The sequence below is a fragment of the Ambystoma mexicanum genome, chromosome 11 (assembly GCF_040938575.1).
Source record: "Ambystoma mexicanum isolate Mex_15411 chromosome 11, UKY_AmexF1_1, whole genome shotgun sequence".
NCBI lineage: Eukaryota > Metazoa > Chordata > Amphibia > Caudata > Ambystomatidae > Ambystoma > Ambystoma mexicanum.
The window spans coordinates 1,315,308,010-1,315,330,475 of record NC_090934.1 but is presented as its reverse complement, the minus strand read 5'-3'; the positions used below and the strand labels follow the sequence as shown (position 1 = coordinate 1,315,330,475).

General features: G+C 44.7%; 1 protein-coding gene across 4 annotated transcripts in view; it reads left to right on the top strand.

The window, feature by feature from the left end:
* AP4E1 (adaptor related protein complex 4 subunit epsilon 1) overlaps positions 1-22,466 on the top strand; it is an 822,644-nt gene that overhangs the window by 611,818 nt on the left and 188,360 nt on the right. For all 4 annotated transcript variants that reach the window (XM_069624813.1, XM_069624815.1, XM_069624816.1 and 1 more), the window contains one exon: positions 4,810-4,945. In XM_069624813.1, coding sequence (XP_069480914.1) covers positions 4,810-4,945 — 136 coding nt within the window. The remainder of the gene's footprint in view (positions 1-4,809; positions 4,946-22,466) is intronic.

The window sequence follows — 22,466 nt, the reverse complement described above, 5'->3', positions numbered from 1 at the left end:
CTATGACTGAGGGGTGGGTCAGACAACTATGAGAAGCTGATCCAGGGCGATTGATAGCAGTTGTGGGTGCAGAGGTTCATTTTGGTCCTAGTTCCGGTGCAGGTTGTAGGATCTACAAGCGGAGCCCTGGGTGATGGCTGGATGAGGAAAACCGTATCATTAACCTTGGAGGTTCCACTTTAGGTAACCCATGAAGTGGAAGGCAAGGCAGCTGTGCAGAAGCATAAGGTGAACCTTTAAGGCGGGTCGCAGGCAGCTCTGATGGAAACAAATCTTTCAGACAGGTAGCACCATGATCCCACGTGATGTGGCTGCATAGGTCCAAGGAAAGATGTTTCACGAAGAACTAAGACAATTGGCGGCGTAGCAACACAGCACTTAGTTCACAGTGAGGGAGAAGGGTAGATTCTATAGAATGGCAGGGCAGAGTTTCATCATCAGGAGTGCAGAAATTCTGCCAGCCTCGAGTATCCGCATATATGTCCCATCCCCCCATCAGGTTCCAGTTAAGTTCCACAGTATGAATCTGTATAATGGCCCGGAGACTTCCTAGCTATACCTACAGGGGCATCCTCTTGCCACTGCCGGCCAATCCCCAACCGTGTACCTTTGCAAAGATTTGGTCAACATATGATTGTGATCACACACAAACACCTCATTTACCCCTCCCCATATACACCACAAGCACACACCTCTACCTAGGAAACCTCCAGTTTAAACTTGGGCTATGCAAAGAACCTACTCTGAAGACCAGTGCAGGTGCCTTGGGTGCGATGTTGGGTGATCAAAGGGGTCGGATACCGCCACCCGGGGCATGGTGCTGGGCTTGAATGCCGTATGAGGTATCCCTTTAACTACTCTTATTCTCTGCTGGCTGTGGCAGAAAGACCAGTACCCCAGCAGTTGGTGGTGGTACAGGTCCCCCCTCTGCACTGATGCAGCCTAGGCCTGAGAAAGCAGCCATGATACAAAAACCTCAGAGTGAGGGCTGGGGGCAGTCTGCACTGCACAGCCACTGAAGGTCTCAAATCCTGCTGCACCAATTGCATAAAGAAAATACTTATCGAACACAGGGAAAGGTATTTCACAGGGGCAGAGGCACGCATAAGATTAAAACTGCACGAATTTTGTGAGGCCATAAGGAACTGCAGATTGAGTGGAAGAGAAGTGGAACGAGGCTAAGGTGAAGACTAGAAGGAGAACATGGAATACACTTGAAGCAGAGTCAAGGAGTAGGAGAAAGGATGTTGAGTGAGGATGAAGGTGGAAAGTGAGGAGAGTGGAAGAGGTCTAAGAGAGAAAGGGTTATTTATCAATAAATCATGTGTGCAGATGGGCCTTTAATCACCTTAACCCAAACAGGCCCACCACTTAAGAATTGAGTAACACGGTTGTACATAAAGCAAGTTTATTGTACAACTATCCGGGTAGCAGTTAGATGGTGTTGCAGGACCAAAGACGAGCCCACGTCTCAACCAACCACATCGGTTGGCCTCTTTTATACATTTTGCAACAGTTAAAACACTCCCGGATACGTTATTGCAATCCTCCTCCCAAACATGATTGGACAAAAAACCTCTTCAAAGAAATCCCATCTTTTCCAATTCCTCTGTTTTCATTTGTCAGTTTTATCTTAAGTCATCTTCAGATCATATTCATAACACACCTCTTCTTGGAATTAGTCTGTAGTAGCTCATGACATCAGCACATGGTTAAACATGGGTATTGAAACAGAATTAATTACTAGCAATAACTGGTGTAAGACGTTTAAACCCTAACTCTTGATTTGCACATGGATCACATGAATATTCCCAGCGTTATGTGGACGGCTGGATAAATATTTCTCTTTGAGTTAGTGATGGTTGTTTGCAGCATATCATGAATGAATTGCGGATAGTCAGTCAGATATAAGCGAGGTAGAGGAGGTGGCCAAGGGTAGTATGAAGGAGAGTTGTGTGTCATCTGCATAGCACTGGAAGTTAGAGATGAAAGTGGCAATCACACGTTCCAGGGCAGCCATGTAAACATTGATGAACCCGGGGGATAGGTTAGAACCCTGGGGAATGTTCCAGGTTGAATGAGTGATAGTAAAGAAAGAGCCCAAGTTCCACCTGGGATGGGCTGTCGGAGAGGAAGGAAGTTGACCACGCCAGAACTTGACCTCTGATTCCCAGGGTGTGTCAGAGACGTGCAATCAGGATTTTGTGGTTTACTGTGTCAAAGGCAGATGGGAGGTCAAGAAGAATGAGGACAGAAGGATTGTTAAGATTTGAGTGCAGGTTTTTAGAGGTGTTCTGAAGAGCAGTTTCCGTGCCTCTGGATGCTCTAAAGCCAGACTGGTGGTTGTGGAGGCAACGAGCAGATTCAGTGTGGAGGGTGAGCTGAGAGATAGCCAGTTTCTCCAGGAGTTTACCCAGGAAAGGGGTGATGGAGATGGGGTGGTAGTTTGCCGGAATGGAGGGTTCGGCAGAGGGGTTCTTGAGCAGAGGAGTGCTTAAGAGAAGTTGGGAAGACTCCAGTGGCAAAAGTGATTACATAGATCAGCCAAAGCTGGAGCGCGAGAGTCAATATTGTCCTTAATGGTTTTGGAGGGGCAGGGGTCCACCTGTTTTCATGAGGCCTTCATAGACGGGACTTGTCCGGTGACCTCATCCGGTGTGATGGGAGTGAGAGAAGTGGTGGAGGGGCCAAAGGAGGCTCCGGAGGTGTTGGCGTATGAGGTGGTGTGGAAGTGAGCGAGGAAAGGATGTCTTGGGTTTTTGTGGTGAAGTGTGTAGCCAGGGCTGAGCAAAGGTCCTGGGTGGGTGTGACGGAAGAGGAGGCGGCTGCAGGATTGGCCAGTTCATTGCAGACTTTGAAAAGTTTGACCGTGTTGTTTGATGCCGCCGAGATGCAGGCCTGAATAAAGACTATTTTCTTGGTGTGGATGCATAGTCAATATGGCCTTTGAAGGAGGCGGCAGGCCAGTTTGTCAGAGACCGGCTGACGCATTCCATTTCCGCTCAGCTGCCCTAAACTTGCATTTAAGGGCAGCCAGATCAGAGTTGTACCAAGAGTTGCACTTTTTGGAAGGCTTCAGTCGGACCCTCATGACCGGGGCAAGAGTATCAAGCGTGTTAGAGATACAGAGATTGAAGTTAGCGAGGGCTGTGTCAGGGTGGGAGTCAGCTGCAGGAGTACAAGGTGGAGAGTAGGTGGAGGCAAAGGCAGCTGCTGTCACTATTTTCATGGGTCTGGTGACTTAGAAACCGAGTTGCCGCACCGGCTGTGCTGATACGAGGGCAGAGCAGAGCTTCAAGTGTGAGGAGAGAAGAGAGTGGTCAGTCCAAGAGAGAGGTAGTGAGCGGGATAGAGAGGGATGCCGGTAGAGATGAGATCGTCCAAAGTGTGGCACGCTGTGTGAGTGGAGCCAGAAGGTAAGATAGGGAGGGAGAGAGAATCACACAGGTTGCGAAAAGGTCTTGAGGAGTCAGGAGAGTCCAGATGGATGTCACCCAGCAGCAGGAAAGTAGAGAGGAGGCCAGGTCAGCCCATTCTGAGAGGAAGAGAGTGGACTGTCCTGGTGGCCGATAAAAGGTGGCCGTAAGGAGAGAAGATTTAGGAGTGAGTGAGAGCCTGCAGACTAGGCATTCGAAGGAGGAGTAAGCCTGAGTGGGGATGATAGTCACAGGTATCCATTCTTGGAAGATCAACACCACTCCCCCTCCAGAACCCTTGGGCATGGGCACAGAGAGGATCTTGTATCCTTCCGGAGGAGTATGTCAAAGCTTGTGACAGAGCTGTCCTTGAACCATGTTTCTGTGATGGCGAGCACATCAAGATCCATGTGTTCAAGGAGTTTGCAGGTGTCAGATGATTATTTGACAGAAGAGCGAGAGTTAAGCGTGGCAAGATGAAGCAACTTGCCATTTTTGAAGGTCTTCAGCGGGGGGCACAAAGGACGGTGGTCCCCCCTCAGGGTGGCAACAGAGCCAGCTGGATAGTGCAGGATGGCAGAGGGACCAAGGCCGACAAGAGAGCCGAGACCGTGTGGCAGGCCTAGGGTGCGTGTGCAGCGGAGGATGAAGGCACAGTAGACAAGAGAGCCAACGCAGAGGAGGAGGAAAGCACAGTAGGCCAGGAACCCTGTTCAAGGGGAGAGGTAAGGTTTGAGAGGCGAGGTACGAGCCGGTCAAAGTGCAGAAGGTTGGGTTGAGGACCCTGAGCCATGATGGTTCCATTCCAATAGACATTAATGATGACCCTGGAAATGGCGAAGAGGTCAAGGAGAACCTCCCAGGCGTGTGCCACCATTAATGGATGTGGAGGCGATAGAGAGAAAGGTTACCATGTACCGGGTCCATAAGTCTGGTGCGGTAACGACCAAGAGGATGCCTGTAAGAGTCTCTCTTCCAAAAGCCGTGACATAGGTGTCTGCAATAGGAAGGACCTGGTTGGAGCACAGTATGTCCTTCTTAAGATTGATCTGAAATGGGACGTATTATTCATTGTTTTTAATAGCTTGCATATTTTAGTAATTAAAACTCACATTTTGGTGATTTGACATGTACATTGATATTTTGTATTCCTTAGGTGTTTTATGATTTATTTTGTACTGGTTGTAAATTGAACTTTTGTATTGTATGTTGATATGGTTTTGTTTAAACTGATAATAGACATGAAATAAGTTCATTCTTATTGGCACTCCTGGTCACCAGTGTTTAAGTAATTGACTAAAAGTGGGAAAACCAGACCTTACTTTGCTTACATTATTCTCTTTTGAAATAATGTGTTCCTTTTTTGAATGATTATCTTTTAATTTTATTTCAGCCCTGAATTTTGAACCATATGAGTTGACCTTTCCTTCAAGCTTACCTTCTTCTGAGCGGACTGGCAGGCAGTCTCCCACAAGTGTATCGCTGGTTTCTGAGCTCTCTGGCAACAGCGCTGAAATGGCACTGAAAGAGTAAGTTTAGTATGCGTTTCCTCTATGAATAGCAATATAACTGTGTTTAGCTAGTATATTGATTTAAACCTGTAATAATCAAAGAAAATTGATTAAATGCTTTGAGACGTAGAACAGATTCTAAAATCCCTATTGCCTGCTGGTTAAGATTACTGTGCTCTTCCAAAGTAGAAAGTCTCCTGAATAGAGCACATCGATATGGTGATGAATACAAACTCTCAAGAGTAGCTAAGTAAAAGTGACTTTGTTCTTTTGTTCCTTTATTTGGAATATCAAAAACCACCACACATTAATCTGAAATAGCAACTCCATAAATAAGTTGGATTTTCTCAAATCAATTTGTTATTTCTGTCTTTTAAAGAAACCTAAATAGAAAACAAGTGCTTGAGGTTTTCCAAGGGACCAGCAGAGGATTGTGCTAACGCAGTTTCATGAGCATTATTACGCTCTTGCAGCATTTCAGACTTCTCTAAACTAGGTCAAACTTCCAAAAAGGGGACCCACTTGGTTTGCTTGAGGAGAGACGGCCAGGCACAAGCAACCACGAGCATGCTGTAATAGCGGAGGGATCAACCAAGGTCTTTTTTTTTTAAAACTTTATTTTCAATGTAAAATAACATCACTGTAAAAATTGACAACATATTTACAAAGGCTATTTACAAAGTCACACAAACATCAAAAATAACCATAGCACAGAAGCAAAACCCACCATATCCCGCAGTTCACATCTTATTACATACAAAATCATATTTAATACAATGCCAAAAATGTTCCCCATATCTTTGCAAATAATCCATTCTTGCCTTGTTTCCTATATAAACGTTCCTCCATATCTGCCAAATCGTGCATTTCACTCAGCCACATTTCTTTCTCTAATGTAACATTAGATTTCCAATTTCTAAGGATGATTTTCTTACCCACTGCAGCACCTCTAAATAACAATTTTTTTGGCATTGAGTGAGACCATCCAAGATGGAATAATTCCCCAAAATGAATGTCTCAAAATTAAAACCAATTGTGTCATTCAGGATCTCTTCACAAATTTCGCCACTACCGCTCCAAAACATATACAACATATGTTCCAACGTACCACTCTCTTGAACACATGCCCAACATTCCGGATCATCCTTCAAACCTCTCCTACATAATCTTTCCAGGGACCAATAAACCCTGTTTAGGATTTGTCTTGTCCGTTCAGTAAAACCCAAGGAACACAGTTTGACATTCTCACACATCCTTTTCCAAATCTCCACAGTAATGTCAGAGCCAATTCTTCGACTCCATTCAATTCTTAGCAAATCATTGCTATTATATTCATGCAGAATCTGCCTATATACCCGGTTCGCTAAGCCACCCTCATTTACCAAAGATTTCCTCATAAGAAAGTCCAGATTCAGACTAGTTTGGAAGTCAATCTCACCAACAGCCATCTTCAATTTCCTATAATCTGAAAACCTGAAATTCTCAATACGATATTCTTGTTGTAAGTCTCTAGCACTTTTCCATTCCACCTCATTTAAGAGGTCACCAATCCAGCTGACACCACCCAAAAACCATTCAGGCCAGAATAACATTTTGCCATCCAGTTTAACAGAGGGATTCATCCATACTGCCGCATTTGGATCTTTGTATGCATTCACACCCAACAAGCCATTCAAATTCTTCCAGGAATATCTCAAAGAAGCAGTCAATGTATCTTTCACACCTCTCGATTCTGTGGTCAACAATGCCCTTGGTGACAAAGGACCATTAGAACTCGCCTCAGCTATAGCCCATGCAGTAGGATTCATTGCCATGAAATCAACTATGTAAGCACAATTAAAGGCTAGATAGGCCCTGAAGTTTGGTACTCCTAGCCCGCCTTTCTCCAATGGTAATTGTAGCTTCCACAAACTCAATCTTGGTGGTTTCTTGTCCCATAAGAAGCCTTCTTCAAGCCTGTCCAAATCCTTCCAATGAGGAGCCTCAATATTTAATGGGATCATACCCAAGATATAGTTGATCTTAGGAGCAGACACCATCTTTAAAGCATTAACCTTCCCCCAAAGCGAAAGATTTAGCAATCCCCACTGTTCCAAATTATTTTTAAAAGCCAAATTAATCACACTCATGGTCACTCTCACCAAATCACAAATCTTCGGAGTAATACAAATCCCCAAATACAACATCTTATCCGGGCACCAACGAAACCCCAGGTCGGTAACATATTTTTTACTACATCCAGGAACTAGCGGCATCACTTCTGATTTGGTCCAATTCACTGTATAACCAGAAAAATTCTGAAATGAAGTTAAAACTTCCATTAAAGTTGGTAAAGATTGATTTAAGTCCTGCAGAACCAAAAGTATGTCATCAGCAAACAACCACAATTTCTGCTGTAATCCCCAACACGACACTCTGTCTATATCCAGATCATTTCTAATGACAGCCGCCAGAGGTTCAATCGCCAGAACAAACCACAATGGTGAAAGGGGACATCCCTGTCTCGTCCCCCTTTCCAGTCTAAAAGGATCAGAGCGAGTGCCATTGGTATTAACATCTGCCGTCGGTTCCGAATATGGGTCTAATCCATGAACTGTAATTCACTCCAAATCCCAATTTTTCAAGGACTAAGAATAGGAAGTCCCATTCCACACGATTGAAAGCCTTCTCCGTATCCAATGAAAAAATAACTGCATCTTCTAAATCGTCTGTCGCCTTTTTAATTGTATGGAATAATCGCCTGATGTTGCTGGATGTTTTCCTCCCTTTCACAAAACCTGATTGATTCTCATTGATCAACTTTGGTAGAAGATTCTCCAATCTAATGGCCAAGATCTTTGCCAAAATTTTGTTGTCCGTGTTAATAAGACTAATCGGTCTATAGCTCCCAGGTAGCGTTTCATCTTTTCCCTTCTTATGGAAGACCGATATCATGGCGTGTCTAGTCGAAGTCGGTAGTAGGCACTTAGCCAAAGAGGACACATGCATATATTTGAGTAATTCCAGGGCTGAATCTGGCAATAGTTTGTAGAATTCCAATAGTTTGTAGAGGTCCAGGTGACTTCCCAACATTTAATTTGTTGATAGCCCTTTTAATCTCACCCAGTGTCAAATCCTCCTCTAGTAACTGCGAGTCATGATCAGAAATTTTAGCAAGTTTCGCTCTCTCAAGAAAGTCACCGCTCCCAACCGGCTCATCAATTTCACTCTTGTATAAATTCACATAATAGTCCCGGAATACATTAATTTATTTTGGAAGAAAGGTGACCCGTCCATTTTTATCTTGAATGGATGTAATTGACCGTTCTGATTCCCTCATCTTCAGCCTATAGGCCAGCCATCTCACATTTCTCACCGTTCTCAAAGTACTCACATTTCAGGTTATAGTATTTCTTTTTGTCCTTTCCTCAATTATATTGTTAAGCTCTCTCTTCAGTTTCTTCAATTCAGTATGACCATCTCTGTCATGTAGGTCAGCCATAACCATTTTAGATAAATCACCAATCCTCATCTCAAGTTCCTTCTGTCTACTAGCATGTTTCCTATTCAATCCACACGTCAAATTAATCAAATAACCCTGCATAGTGCATTTGAAAGCTTTCCATACAGCCTCCGGTCTCAATTCGCCCGTGTGACTAACTGAAACAAAAAAATCAATTTCTGTCCTTAACTTTTCCATTTGTAAGAAAGTGTTATTCATTCTCCACGTATATTGTCTTTCAACAGGATCTCCCAAATTAATACACATCGTTACATGCGCATGATCCGTCAGTAGAATGGTGCCTATTTCACTAGTTTTATGATTCTTGGTCATTTGCCCAGCTGTCAGCAACATGTCCAGTCTAGAGTAAACAGAGTGTGCGCCTGAGTAAAATCTATACTCTCTAGCATGTGGATGTTCCAACCTCCAACAATCCCGCAATGCATGTTCCTCCATCAGGTTTCTCAGAGAAAGATAATGACGATCATTATGTCTATTATTCCCAGACACACTTCCATCCAAATCCTTATTCAAAACAGTATTAAAGTCACCACCAAGAATGATATTATCCGTACCCAAGTCTTGAATCATCTGGGCCACTTTCCTAAAGAAAGATCCATGATCTACAGATGGGGCATAAATATTACACAACGTCACAAAACATCCCTGAATATTAACCAGTAATGCCACCATCCTGCCTTCACGGTCTGACATTGCTCACATAATCTTCAATGGAGTATTCCTCAATCAAAATTGTCACTCCGCTTGATCGCGTGGAAAAACAAGAGCCCTAGACCCTTCCAACCCAACCCTTCTTCAGGGTTCCAACTTCATCTTTAAGCAGGTGAGTATTTGTATTTGTTTATTTTATAACGCACGCAGACCATCAGGCCCGGAGGCATCAGGGCGCAGTCTCCTGAATAAAGCAAATGTCACACTTCAGCTCCTTTAAATGATTCATGATCTTTAGCTTTTTCTTTGAATTATTTAGTCCATTAACATTCCATGTAAGCACACGCAAATCATTAGCCATCTTCTCTGACCCACCGTCAATGCCAAATTTTCCAAATATAGGTTCTTCTTTCAACCCTGTAAATCTAAAAAAGCAACTAATAGATGTGAACCCATAGCCAACCCCCCCCCTCTGAAATAGAACCAAGTCCGCAACAACAGATACATTCTACACATAACATTCTAAATAGTCCAGTGTCCTGGACACCCCTCCTATAAACCTATGAACACGACCAATTAAAATTAATTCTACCGAAAAACTTTCAAATGAGACAAATGCCACCCCAGGTATATTAAGTTCAACCTTGACTCTCATCTCTTTATTATTGTTAATTTCAGGCAAATCATTTCATTCCCCGTATCATTTAAATGTTATGACTCAACAACTGAGCAATCAACTCACACCACCGACCACACCTTCATAATCCTACATATCACATCATACACTCCCGTACAATGCCCCTATAATATTGCCAAGTCTTGCCTAAGCACCGTAGCGGGGACCAGCTCTATTCACTATCAATTTCCAAGCCCAAACAATCATGACAAATAATATCCATTACAAATTAAGTGCTTATATACATCTAGCATAGAAATTGGGAACCCAATGAGTGTAGTCCATCACGAACAACAAGTAACATGGGTATCCCCACGGGGTTCATCCTACCTACTAAATTAACAGACCCATTTGCATGAGAATTAGTCTAGCACTATATCTCAGATTCGGTTCATACCTCACTTTATGCATCCAACATCCACTGCATGAATTATAATCTCAATGTTCCTGAAACCATCACCAGTATCATACACAGAATCATTGAATCACTAATTCCCTCATAACGCATTTGTAATGCGACAAATAGATCATCATTTCATGATTTATCTATAGGGAATTAATCACTGATAATGTATGACACCACACCCATCTGGAGTCGTCCTTACATAAATGGGCTGTGTAGTTAAAGAGGGCCCATATAAGTTTGACATTAGGATAAGGAATCAGTATCAACTACCACAAAAATCACCTATCTTACATAGCTTAGCTCCCGTACATCAGCAACATATATACATAACATCATCTAAATCCCACAATATTGCCCTCTCCCATGTCCAACTCGGCGTCATCAGGTAATCTGCTAGTCTCTTGAGTGCATCCCTGACGCTGAATACCTACTAAAGGAATTAACAGAGGTAACTTGGGTTATAATGTGATGCAAGTATCCCATGGCAAGTACATATTTAAATATGGGATAATATGATCAAAAGAAATTACAACTTCATCTAATTAGATCCATCAACCATTCACATGTAATCCCACATCCATGCCTAGCCCAGACCCCCCAACCAATTGAATACACATAAGACTTCATCAGTATCAAAATATGGGGCACGTCTCAAATATTAAGCCTGTTTTGAATATTAGGTAGAGAAAATTCAAAATGACTATAGACGTAGAGCCCTGCCTTGCCATGTTGTAAATTGCATTAGGCTAATGCGCACTTCCAGAACGGGACCCAAAAAGCAAACAGAAATAGGTAGGCATGGAAAGGATAAGAATAGAATAGAAACTAATCACCAAAATAGAGGACATGGAAGTCGAAGGAAAGGAATATATGAACATGGGTAAATTAAAAACTAGTAAGATGCATCTGGAAAAAGGGATGCACAAGAATATACTTTGTTAATCTGATAAACATGTACTCAATCACTGTTAATACGCAGACACCCCATAAAATTCCCACAAGCAAGTGCATTAGATGGGAGTAGTTCATACCTAGAAGGAAACATGTTAATATACACAACTAACACACCTATGATGCCTAAAAAAAATAATACATGACTTGTAACAACAAATGACCTATTTAGAAGACCAAGGTTAAACATAGCTTTAACATCTGTTGGCAAATGATAGCAGAGCAGGTTATCATCTCAGGGTCCACTTTAACTCCTAACATTTTTCAATAGCCTTTAAATTGAATCGCAGAAATGAAGACAATTGGCCGCACTTCCTACCAAATAACTGATGGATATTTGCCTTCCCAACTCCACCCCACAATATAAATATTTTGGCTGGGCTGAATACATCGTCTTGTGATGGAAGACCATAAAGCTGCAAATTAAGTCATAAGTAGGTCAACAATCGGGCAAAATTATAGCTTTTCCTGGCGGCGGGAAATTGCACGCATTCTCAACACCACCAGTATCCTCTTTGCACCCTGATACATTAGCACATCCCTAGGAGTCATAAGTGTGCTTTATCAAAAAACTGAGTATCATAATAATTTGTGATTGCTGTGACTCGTTAATTATTAGGCCTATTTGATAAGCTGCGGATGGTTTCCAAACTCCTAGGTTGAGGCACCCAGTCTCACTTTCTTTTCCCCTTCACTTTATTAAGATGTTCCTGCTACTGTTATACGTGTGAACAAAACTTTCCATTTTGACATGGTGAGCACTGCATATGTATTTGGCCTTCATTTTGAAATATGACCCTAGTAATATTGCTTTCTCCTTCCCCCTACTATTAGCTCCCAACTCTACCTCGATATTATATTGTAATGGTGTGTCTCCCTTGGTTTTGCAATCCTTCCAGATACGTTCTCACATATCCATTATACTTGCATTGGTGTCTTGCTTTCTCTCCGCCTGGAATCGCGCGTCTAACTCTCGTTGATGTTATCTTTTCCCCTTTTCGCTTGTCCTTTGGCGGGCCTCCTTTACCATTATGAACCAGCTCACAGTGGGCGCTTTTCATTGCCTATTCCCGGCCTTCCTCATCGGTAGAGCCCACAAATATGCCCATACTGCATTCTTTGCAAATGTTGTTAATTAATGCTTTTTTGACACCCTTTCTATAGTTTCTGTGCTGGGACATACTTCTCCATCTTGCAATTCTAGCTTACCCAGTGCGTTGGCTCTCCCTGCCACAAATGCTGAAGGTAACGGTCCTGCGCTGGCATGCGTCAGTCACATCACACGTTGTATGAAATGAACCCTTTCAGGAAGTTCAGCCCCTCACGTTACCTGTGCATAAATGACCAGCGTTTATCCTCAGTTTTGTCATCCATCCTAAATTTGATGTGATAGGGGTTCATTATGAGAGGGTCGAGACATTGCCTCTATTAAAAGCTCCCAACAAGATTTTCAGCGTGCATCGACACCCACGTCCCTCCAGGTAAATACTCGGTGCAACAGCATTAACGTGCATGCGCTCTGTAGGTGTATTGTGTCACTTGCGGCTCTGAGGGATAACGGTGCTTCAGGGGGCCTCTATCACTCTAGCAAAACTGAATCATATCCATCCAAATATTGAGTGGTTCCAGGTTGGTAGTGCACTGAACCGCATGAAGGAATTGCAGCAGCATGGAGTCCTGGGCCCGCTACCCCCTAATTCAGACTGATCTGCACCCTTTCGCATACACCTTTATTTTCGTTGCTTTAAATATCCAAAAGAAAAAATGCATTTTGGTATCAATTTGCAGCATTTCACGTTGAATTTACTATTGGGGTGAAGGGGTTTCGTTCAGTGTGGCTTTGTATTCTTCACTTGGCCTGCACCCAATGTCCCACTGTTTCCATATGTATTACCAATACGCACAGCCGATTCATTTTGATCTTGACCGTGTGCCAGGGTCTGAAATTATTTTGCATATAAAGATAAAGATCCATCCAAATAAATAGATTTACCTCAAAAATCGCGTATCCATAACACATAGGCGACTTTTCAAATGCTGCACCATATCAATCAGATTACCCCCTCTGCCATAGTTCCAAGATATGGTTTCTGCATATCGAGTTCCTGCGTATTACACTCGGTGGCATCTATGAAGGCCGGCATCTGACGCAGAGAGTCAGTTTGTTTCCTGGATCATGCAATGGCACGTAGAAGGCACACTGGAAGGTGCTTTCCTCAAAACCTCTGACAACCCTACGGAGCAATGATGTTTACGAGCTTAGAAGTAAGTATTTTTAAAAAAAATGTGTGAAGTTCCAAATCTTCAACTGAGTCAAGTCAGCAGCGCCATTTTAACGCATGCAAAGTTAATGAGGAAAATATATCCCCAAAAAAAGTCAAGGTTGAGCAGGCAGTATTTGAAACATATGACTCACCTAGTTGGAAGTATTAAGCACATTTTTCATTCAGTGGTTCTAGCCATTTTAAAGTCTCATTAGGGTCAGAAGTGGTCTTTTCACCACCAGGCAAAACCAGGGTCAGCAAATTCGCCCTATTGAGGAAAGCTTAAACACCCACCAGTCTTGACAATTCTTTGGCCTCCTTAAAGGATTTCCTAATCAATAGAGTCTCTCTTGGATAGTCACGATACACTAATATTTGGTGACCCTTGAAATGTGTTTCCTTTCTTCCTTGCTGCTCCTAGAATAGCTTCTTTTGTCCTGGTGTTCATCACCTTAATCAAAATTTGTCTTGCTTTTGGACCAGCGCTTCTTCTCACTCTATATATATTATCTACAACATCCTGGGACTATTTGGTAACAACCATAGCAGAACTTCAGTATATCCAACACCAGATGTACTCCACTCCAACAAGCCTCAGATTTTATTTCTGATCTTCTAGTCCAATTCTAATCCCTTTTCTCTTCCTTTTTGAACTTCTTCTCTCAAGGTATTCTATGCTCTGAAGCTCCCTGTGATTTCTGAAGACATAGATGTAGATCCATGTTCTAGGATAGTAATTCTATTATCCAGTTGAGAGACCTTTTTATACAAATCATCCATTGATGATTTAACATCCCCCACCTTTCCAAAGTCTTGAGCCATTTTGAGCAGCAAAGAGTAAATATCTTGAGTGCTAGGAACTTCACTCCTCTCTGATATCGGCTTTGATTTCTTCTGTATAGGGTTTTCGGCAACTTCAATCTTTTTCTTGGTGTTCATAAACCAATATTATCAATAGCAGGAGGGGGCCAGGAGCTACAGGATTATGCTGCTGCCTCTGCTGCCTGCATTCTGGAACCCCGATCAACCGAGGTCTTGAGCGCAACGTATTCTCCTCTTTTCATTCTTAGCACAAAAGAAGGGATTAGCTGAATCAACAGTGGTGGCCTTGGAAAAGGTATAACGATCAGTCAGGCAGCCCAAAACATGATTTACTTTCTTTAGGACTGTGCCTTCCCTATCTCTCTGTACTTCAGGGCCGCCTCCCAGGGGCTTTCAACAATCACGGTCTCTGAGGTTTTATAGTTTTATAGTGTTTTGACCAATTCTTTCTTTTATCTGTCTTTCTTGACTGTTGTGGGGTTGTCTGATACTTCCATTGGTCCTCCGGGATTCCGCTTTAAGGTATCGCCAGCATGCACTTTAAGATTGCATTGCGGGTGGTTGGGCATCCAATGCTACAAACCTTGTTGGACACAAGGGTAATCCTCCACTTTCTCTCCTGTGTACTTGCATCATAGCAGGGGTCTGCAACCCTGTTTTGGACTACACCTCACATCAAATATACCCACCATAATCAATGGTGGGGAACCATGGGAGTTGTAGACCCAAACATCTGTTGAGCTGAAGATTGGAGACCCTTGCACTATAGCTTTCTCGCTTAGGCTGCCTTTGAGGTCCCCCTCACTGCTCCCAAGGCTTGTTTTTGGATTATCTTTAGCTCCTGCTAAAATGCATTGCCACCAAATAACTTGTAACCTTTTATCCCAGGTCTTGAAAGACTGTACTGCATATTTCCTCCTCTTTGGTCCTGTCGCCTTGTCTTTCTTAGGACTCTTTCTGCTCTGCCAACAGGTTGTCCTTTTGCTCCTCTCAGTCTCTCCCTACCCACGTGTTCCTTTCTTTGTTCTCTCTGGGGCTCCCACTCTACTTGCCTTCCTTGTACAGTCCTTCCTCTCTGATTTTCTCTGCCTCTCCCACCATCTTCTGGATTTCACGTTATGTAATGGTGTGCCTGTCCTTTTATATACCGGAAGGTTTTGGGATTGATGTGCTAAGTGTCATATTCCTGGCCGCTGAGTGTGTATTGGGTACGGCCCTATTGATTGGTGCAGAATCTGACAGATTAAAATGTCCCCAGGTGTGATAGGTGTTGCAGGTGGCTCTGCAAACTCCCAGAAAGTGTGGTTCAAGGGTTTTTTATAGCCACAAGATAAGATATTCGGACTGATTGATCCGGGGATGGGGCAAACGAGTGTATGTCCCCCTCTCGTCTTCCCATGGGCTTCCACCTTCTGAGGCCAGGCATCCCTAAACCAGAGATTGTCAACTAGCGATCGGTGGCCGCCTACCATCAAATAGCTGGCTAATATGAGGGCCTAAAGACAGTAACCTTATCTTTCTAATGGATTGTGTCCTTCTATGTATTCCTCATCTTTTGATATCTCCAATATCCAGCTTCAGCTGCTTCGGAATTCTTTTTTTGCCAGAGGGTGCTGTGCGTCGATGCTGTTGACTCGATGTCCCTCGAGGGCCTCCATCTGGAGGATGTCATTGAAGGTATACATAGTACGCGCAATGCCCGTTGGCTTCAGTACCGTTTTTCTGAGTAAGCTTTACCCTCGTGAACTAGGCTGCTCTTTACAATTTTCTTTGAAAATTGTCTATAATGTCTTCGACTCCCCCGAAGACCGGGTTTAAAAAATGCCAAGACTGTGACACCAAGATGTCGCTGACGGACCCACATAGAGTGTGCTCGTGGTGTCTCAGTGTGGAGCACAAGACCTCGGCCTGTCACAAGTGTCAGTCGATGACCGGAAAAGCTCTGATGGTGCGTAAAGGGAAAAAAATCCCCTTCAGCTACCTCGTCGAAAAAACATTCTTCTGATGAAGCGAGTGATGACTCTCCTCAACGGAAGAAGACTAAACGGTAAGGTCCCGGAGTGGCTTCCGCCACTCATCAAGGAAATCGAAAAAAAGGCATCACAAATCACCTACTTCGTCCTCCTTGTCCAACTCCTCTCAACTGCGGCCTATATCTTGTCCCACTAAGGCCTCTACTCCGGCTGAATGGGAATCATTCAGGCCGCAAATGCTACACGTTTTCAAGAGCCAGAAACCCTTGAAGCAAGTAGGCCATGCTCCTACCGTGCCTTTTGAAACCGATAAGGAAAGTACTTGAGCCAAATCCCTCTGGCCCTCGAGCCCCGGACGAAGGCCTGATTCTCATCGAGAGCCGTCAAGTCCTCGACACGATGAAACCTCGTCAAAGAATCCTTCGAGCCATTGAAGTCTGTCACGGACTAAGTCCATGGACATGTCGACGTCAACGCTAGCAGCGCCGCTGATGCCATCAGTGCCTGTCTTCATCAAAGACATCGATGACTCCATCGGCATCTGGCTCGAATCCACCGAAGCCATCAACGCTGTTCCCATTAATTCAGAAAACCTACACACCTTTGCCGAGGAAGTATTTCTTTAAGTCACTTGCATCCATTTATGCGGACAATGAACACTCTGATGGCAATGATCCACCCTTTGGATTGCAGTACGGCACTCCTAATGTCCCTGATAGCTTAGAAGAATCTAGGTTGCAGGGCCTACGTGAAAATTTGCAGACGGCCAGTGGAGTGGGCACTTCACCAGAGTTGGATTTTGGTAAGCCAGAACCAGATGAGCATGCAGATGCCTCTGACAGGCAATTCATGACCAAGGTCGTTAATTATCTGGGATGGAGTAGGCCTGTCCTCCCATTCGAACAGGATGACCTCACTGAATATCCTGGTCAAAGGTCCTCAAAGGGATCTTCTCCTATTCTTTCATGTTGCTCTACAAAAGAGAGTAAGTGCAAATTGGGAAGCACCAGAATCAAGTCCAGTAGTCAATAAAAATTTGACAAAAAAAATATAGGCTGTTAAGTAGTGACCCCCGCTACTTGTCAAAACACTCTACCCCAGAAAATCTGGTGCAAGTAGCAACCGCTAACTCCAAGCAAGCTGCCTATCCGACCATCCCACCAGATCGGGTTGATAAACGCATAGACGCCTGGTCAGGGAAAGTCTTTTCTGCTGGAAGCATTGCTCTGAAATCAGCCAACTCTACATGTGCCCTTGCAAAATTCACCTACACCCCATGGGACTGTATATCCATGGCACTGAACATATTCCCGAAGGGGAGGAAAGAGACGATTTCTTGGCCATTGTAAAAGATGGCAAAGTCAGGCGGGTTTTGGTTCTTCTGAATGTATCGGCAGAGCCAGGGTGGCAAGCACTGAGAGGCAGGTTAGCGTGTTTAAGGAAGTCTAGATTTGCACCGGACGTGCAGTCTAAACTCCTTAATATGCCTTTTTGACGGGTCTCATCTTTTTGGCAGCAAGGCTGACGAAAGCCTTGAGAAGCTGCAGACCTCGAAGGCATCAGTCAAATCACTAGGTGACACTATTAGGCAACCTCAGCCCTTTCGCCCAGTGGACAGTCTTGGAGGGGTAGATCCTTTCGCCACTATTCTTCAATTCGAAGAGGGAGGGGGAATGGCTGGACAAAGAGGCCAAAGAAATTTCCCTCGTGGTGGACGAGGGAGAGGTGCAAAGCCCACCGAAGCAGCAGCATCTTTGCCATCAGCCACTGCTTCAGCCGCCTCAAAACGTCTCTGAGGTCTTGACTCACGACACCGCAGCGGGGAGGCTGACTGTCTCCGCATCTGAAAGAATGACGCAGTATTACTTCAGATGCTGGAGTATTACAAACCATAGCCCATGGTTACTGCCTTCCCTTCCTTCATTCAGAGATCTCAGAATCATCCACCGGGGAACCATGCGTTAAAGATTCCAGATCCATTCCTTGTGCAGGAAATTTTGACCCTGCTAGAGAAAGGTGCTATAGAGCCAATACCTGGAACGGTGAGGAACAAAGGATGGTATTCTCCGTATTTCCTGATCCCCACGAAAGACTGAGATCCATCTTGGACTTCAAATACTTGAACAGGTTCCTCAGGAAGGAAGGACAAGTTCAAGATGGTCACACTTTTTCAGATCCTTCAGGCCCTCCAGTTCCAGGATTTGATGGTGTCATTGGACCTTTCATGTGCCAATCCATCTCATGCACAGAAAGACCTCCGCTTCGCCACTGGCGGTTCTCATTAGTTTTGAGTTCTGTCGTTCGGGCTGATCTCCGCCCTGAGGGTTTTCACCAAACTGTCAGCGAGTTTCAGGAGACTGGGCCTTCACGTCTACCCCCACCTGGAAGATTAGCTGATCAGGGCGCGTTCTCCCCAACAAGTCTTAAATCATCTCAGCGTGACCTGCCACTCTCTCCACAGACTGGGCTTCTCCCTCAATTACAAGAGGTCCCACACGATGCATCTAAAAAGCTCCGGTTCATTGATGATGTTCTGGATAGATCGTTGGGGAAAGACCTCACCACCCGAGGTGAGGACTGAAGACATTCTGCAGATGGTCACCAAATTTCAGTGTCCATCGTCTCCCGGCCTTTGAAGTCTTGCGGTTGCTCGGCCTCATGGCATCCTGCATTTTCCTGGTGCCAGAGGCTTGTCTGACAATGAGTTGCCTTCATTGGGCTCCGAGGACGCAATAGTCTCAATGCTCGGGCAACATGTCAGACCTACTTCAGGTTCCAAACAGGGTCACACAGGATCTTCTGTGGTAGGCCTGCGAGGACAACATTCTGAAGGGAAAACCTTTTTGACAACCATGGCCAGAGATGACAGTAGTTACTGACGCCTCACTCATGGGGTGGGGAGCTGACAATCGGCGGTCTTTGATCTCCATCGGAGTCCAAACTACACATCAATCTTTTGGCGCTGAGAGCAACCGGACTTGCGCTGAAGGCTCTCTATGGGAAAAGAATGTCCTGATAATGGCAGACAACACAGTGGCCATGTACTACCTCAACAAGAGAGCAGGCAGAGCAGTCTCTGACGAGTGGGAACTAGCTCAGGAAGTCCTTGAAAAGATCTTCATCCTTTGGGGAACCCATTAAGTGGATCTGTTCGCAACCAGTGCCAACCGGAAGTGCAAACATTTTGCTCCAGGGAATTTCCCCAAGAGGCGCTCGAGGGGACGCGTTCGTAGTGGACTGGGAGTTTCCACTTCTGTATGTGTTTCCTCCAGTCCCCGAATTGCCTCACGTAATCAGGAGGTTGAGAAAGTTCGGGAAATCAGTGGTCCTAATTGCCCCGATGTGGGCCAGGAGGACCTGGTACCTGGACCTTCTGGACATGTCCATCTCTCTCCTATAGGTCTTCCACAAAGAGAGGGCCTTCTCTCGCGAGAGGACAATCGGGTTCTCCATCCAAAGGTCAAGAAGCTCAACCTTCACGCATGGTTTCTGAGAGGCTGTGGTACGAGGATTGGGACCTCCCAGATGACATTGTGACGGCCTAAAGACTAGGGAGGGCACAGGAAACATGGGACTCCATGCGGAGGTTGAGTCTGTAAGCACGGAGGAGGGGGCCGCAGGAAGCACAGAGGGAGACGCAGGTCACACAGAACCCAGACATGAGGATATAGCCAGGATTGCGGAGGAGGGGGCCGTAGGAGGAATTCAATCCTCGTGGTGGGGGTGGGGGGGGGGCGGACATAGGCGCTGACAGCGTCATGTCCCACATGAGCTCCAGTGGTGGTGGCACGAAATCGCAAAAAGAAAAAGTGCTGAGGTGGAATGCAGGCTTCTACACTGACGGCGGCACAAACGTTCAACCGGAGCGAGTGCCAAAGGAGAGAGGAGTGTGGGCTGGAGGCTACATGGTTGCGACCGCGACACAGAAACAAGACCAGCGTTTACTATCAACCCAGCGAGTCACGGACCTCAAAAGGTTTGTTTGGCCGAGACGCCACAACATGGGGGCCGCTCGGGGAAGATCAAAGGGACCTTATGCGCTGCCACGCAAAAGACAGCTGAAAGCAGATAATGTGGAGAGGAGGAATGTTAGAAGCATTTGTGCCTTACCTAGGGTGGATGGCTCTGAAAACTTAAACCCCCCATCTGCACCTCGCGGCACATGGCTGGGTTGCATCATGGCGACCGATAGTACAGAAGGGAGGGGGCGGCGCCTGGGTGGGTTTTCAAGCCTCAAAGGTGAGGGAGGCCTTGATTGGTCCAAGAGTATCCAGCCCCTATATAAGACAGAAAGAAAAGAGGGACTGACGGTGCATTCTCCTCTTTCTTGCAGAATCAATTTGGAAGCGAGGAAGCAACAAGTTCATACCAATGGGTTTATGAGGTCTAAACCTAGGTTTCTGCCTTACCCTCTCAGAAAACCTACAACTATTGCAACTTGGGCTGAACTAAGAGAGCTGAAATCTTGATTGTTTTTCTTTTCTTATCAAAGTCAATAAAGACTGGCCTTTGTTCATCTCACCTGCCTAGTCTGAGTGGCCTGTCACAGACATAATGAAGATTTTACTTTTGGCCAGAAGGCCAGCCACAAAGTCTTTTGTACTGCTGCTATTGGAATACATTCTGCAGCTGGTGCAGAGATAAGAATGTGGACCAGTTTCTATGCAAAACACCAGAGATGTTATCTTTTCTGCTGTATTTGGCCAATCTGGGTGCTCCAGGTTGGGACCATTAGAGGTCATTTAGCGGTGCTTTTCGATCTTCAAGCGCTCGACTGTGGAAAGGTCATATTTTAAAATTCCGTTGGTGATACAATTGCTAAATGGACTCACTAATGTGTTCCCTCATCTCCTTTTCAGGTTCCGGTTTGGTACCTTGATCTTGTTTTAAAGTTTGTGTGCACCATTTGAACCACTCCATTCATGTCCCTTAAGACTACTAACATTCAAAACCATCCTGTTAGCGTTAGCAGCCCGTAGAGTGAGTGAGTTGCAGGCACTATCTTCTGTGCTACCTTTTAAGGACTTTCATAAGGACAAGGTCGTCCTTGTGGTCAAACCTTAATTCCTACCTAAGGTCATATCAGATTTTCATTTGGGACAAAAGATAGTATTACCTACTTTTTACCCTTCATCTCATCCTGGCAAGGAAGAGGAGAGACTACACAGACTTGACCCACGAAGGTCTTTGAGTTTCTACATTTTAAGGATGTCAATATTTTGTCTGGTTGGCCAGCTGTTTATAGGCTATACTGGTAATAGACACTGAAAGGCTAACCAAACAGACTTTGTCCAGATGGATTATTGGAGCTATTACTGAATGCTATAGGCTGGCTGGGAAAGATCCCCCAGAAGGATTAAGAGCCCATTCCACTAGGGGCATGGCTGCTTCTACTTTGCAAAGAGGTGGTCTTATAAAAAAACATTTGTTTGGCAGACACTTGGTCTACAATTCACACTTTTACAATGTATTATTGCCTTGATTCCACCTTAAGTCAGAATGGAAGCTTTGGAAAACCAGTCCTTCATTCAGTTCACAACAACCCATGATGACAAAGTTCGTACTCCCGCTTCCAAAACCAATAATGCTTTGGGAGTCTATCAAAAGATGAGGAATACGTGGGAGGACACCATCCATTCGAAGAACACGTTTCTTACACCTGGTCACGTTATTTCGACTGGATGTTCCTCCCACATATTCCTCATTGCCCTTCCCAACCTACCCCGCAGTAGAATGTCCATGTTATTGCATCTTACGCTTCTTCAGAGTATAGTATGGGCTAAGCCGCTTTAAAGCGGGTAGTTGTACTGTAAAAATGACACAAAAAAAAACTGACGCCAACTGGCTCTGCGTGCTATATATACCTTCGATGACATTGTTTTCGGGACGGAGGCCCTCCAGGGACATCGAGTCAACTGCATCGTCGCACAGCACCCTCTGCCGAGTTTTCTTCTCCAAAGCAGCTGAAGCTGGATATTGTATTTATCAAAAGATGAGGAATACTTGGAAGGAACATCCATTCGAAAGAACGTTACCAGGGGGAAGTAACTTGTTCGTCTGGCTCTCTCCAGAGTAATTATGAGCGCTTTCCCCGGATTAAATTATGGTTCTTTAGCAGGTACCTGGCTCTTTTCTTGCTCTTCCATCAATAGACAAACAGAAGGAGAGTGTGAGGGCAGAGGAAGAAGGCCGTTGAGTGTAAGAGAAGGCAGAGAAGGGTGAGGGGCGAGTCAGGGTACTAGAGAAGGGTGCGCAGGGCAACATATCCCTGCCTAGGAAAGGAAAGAAAGAGAG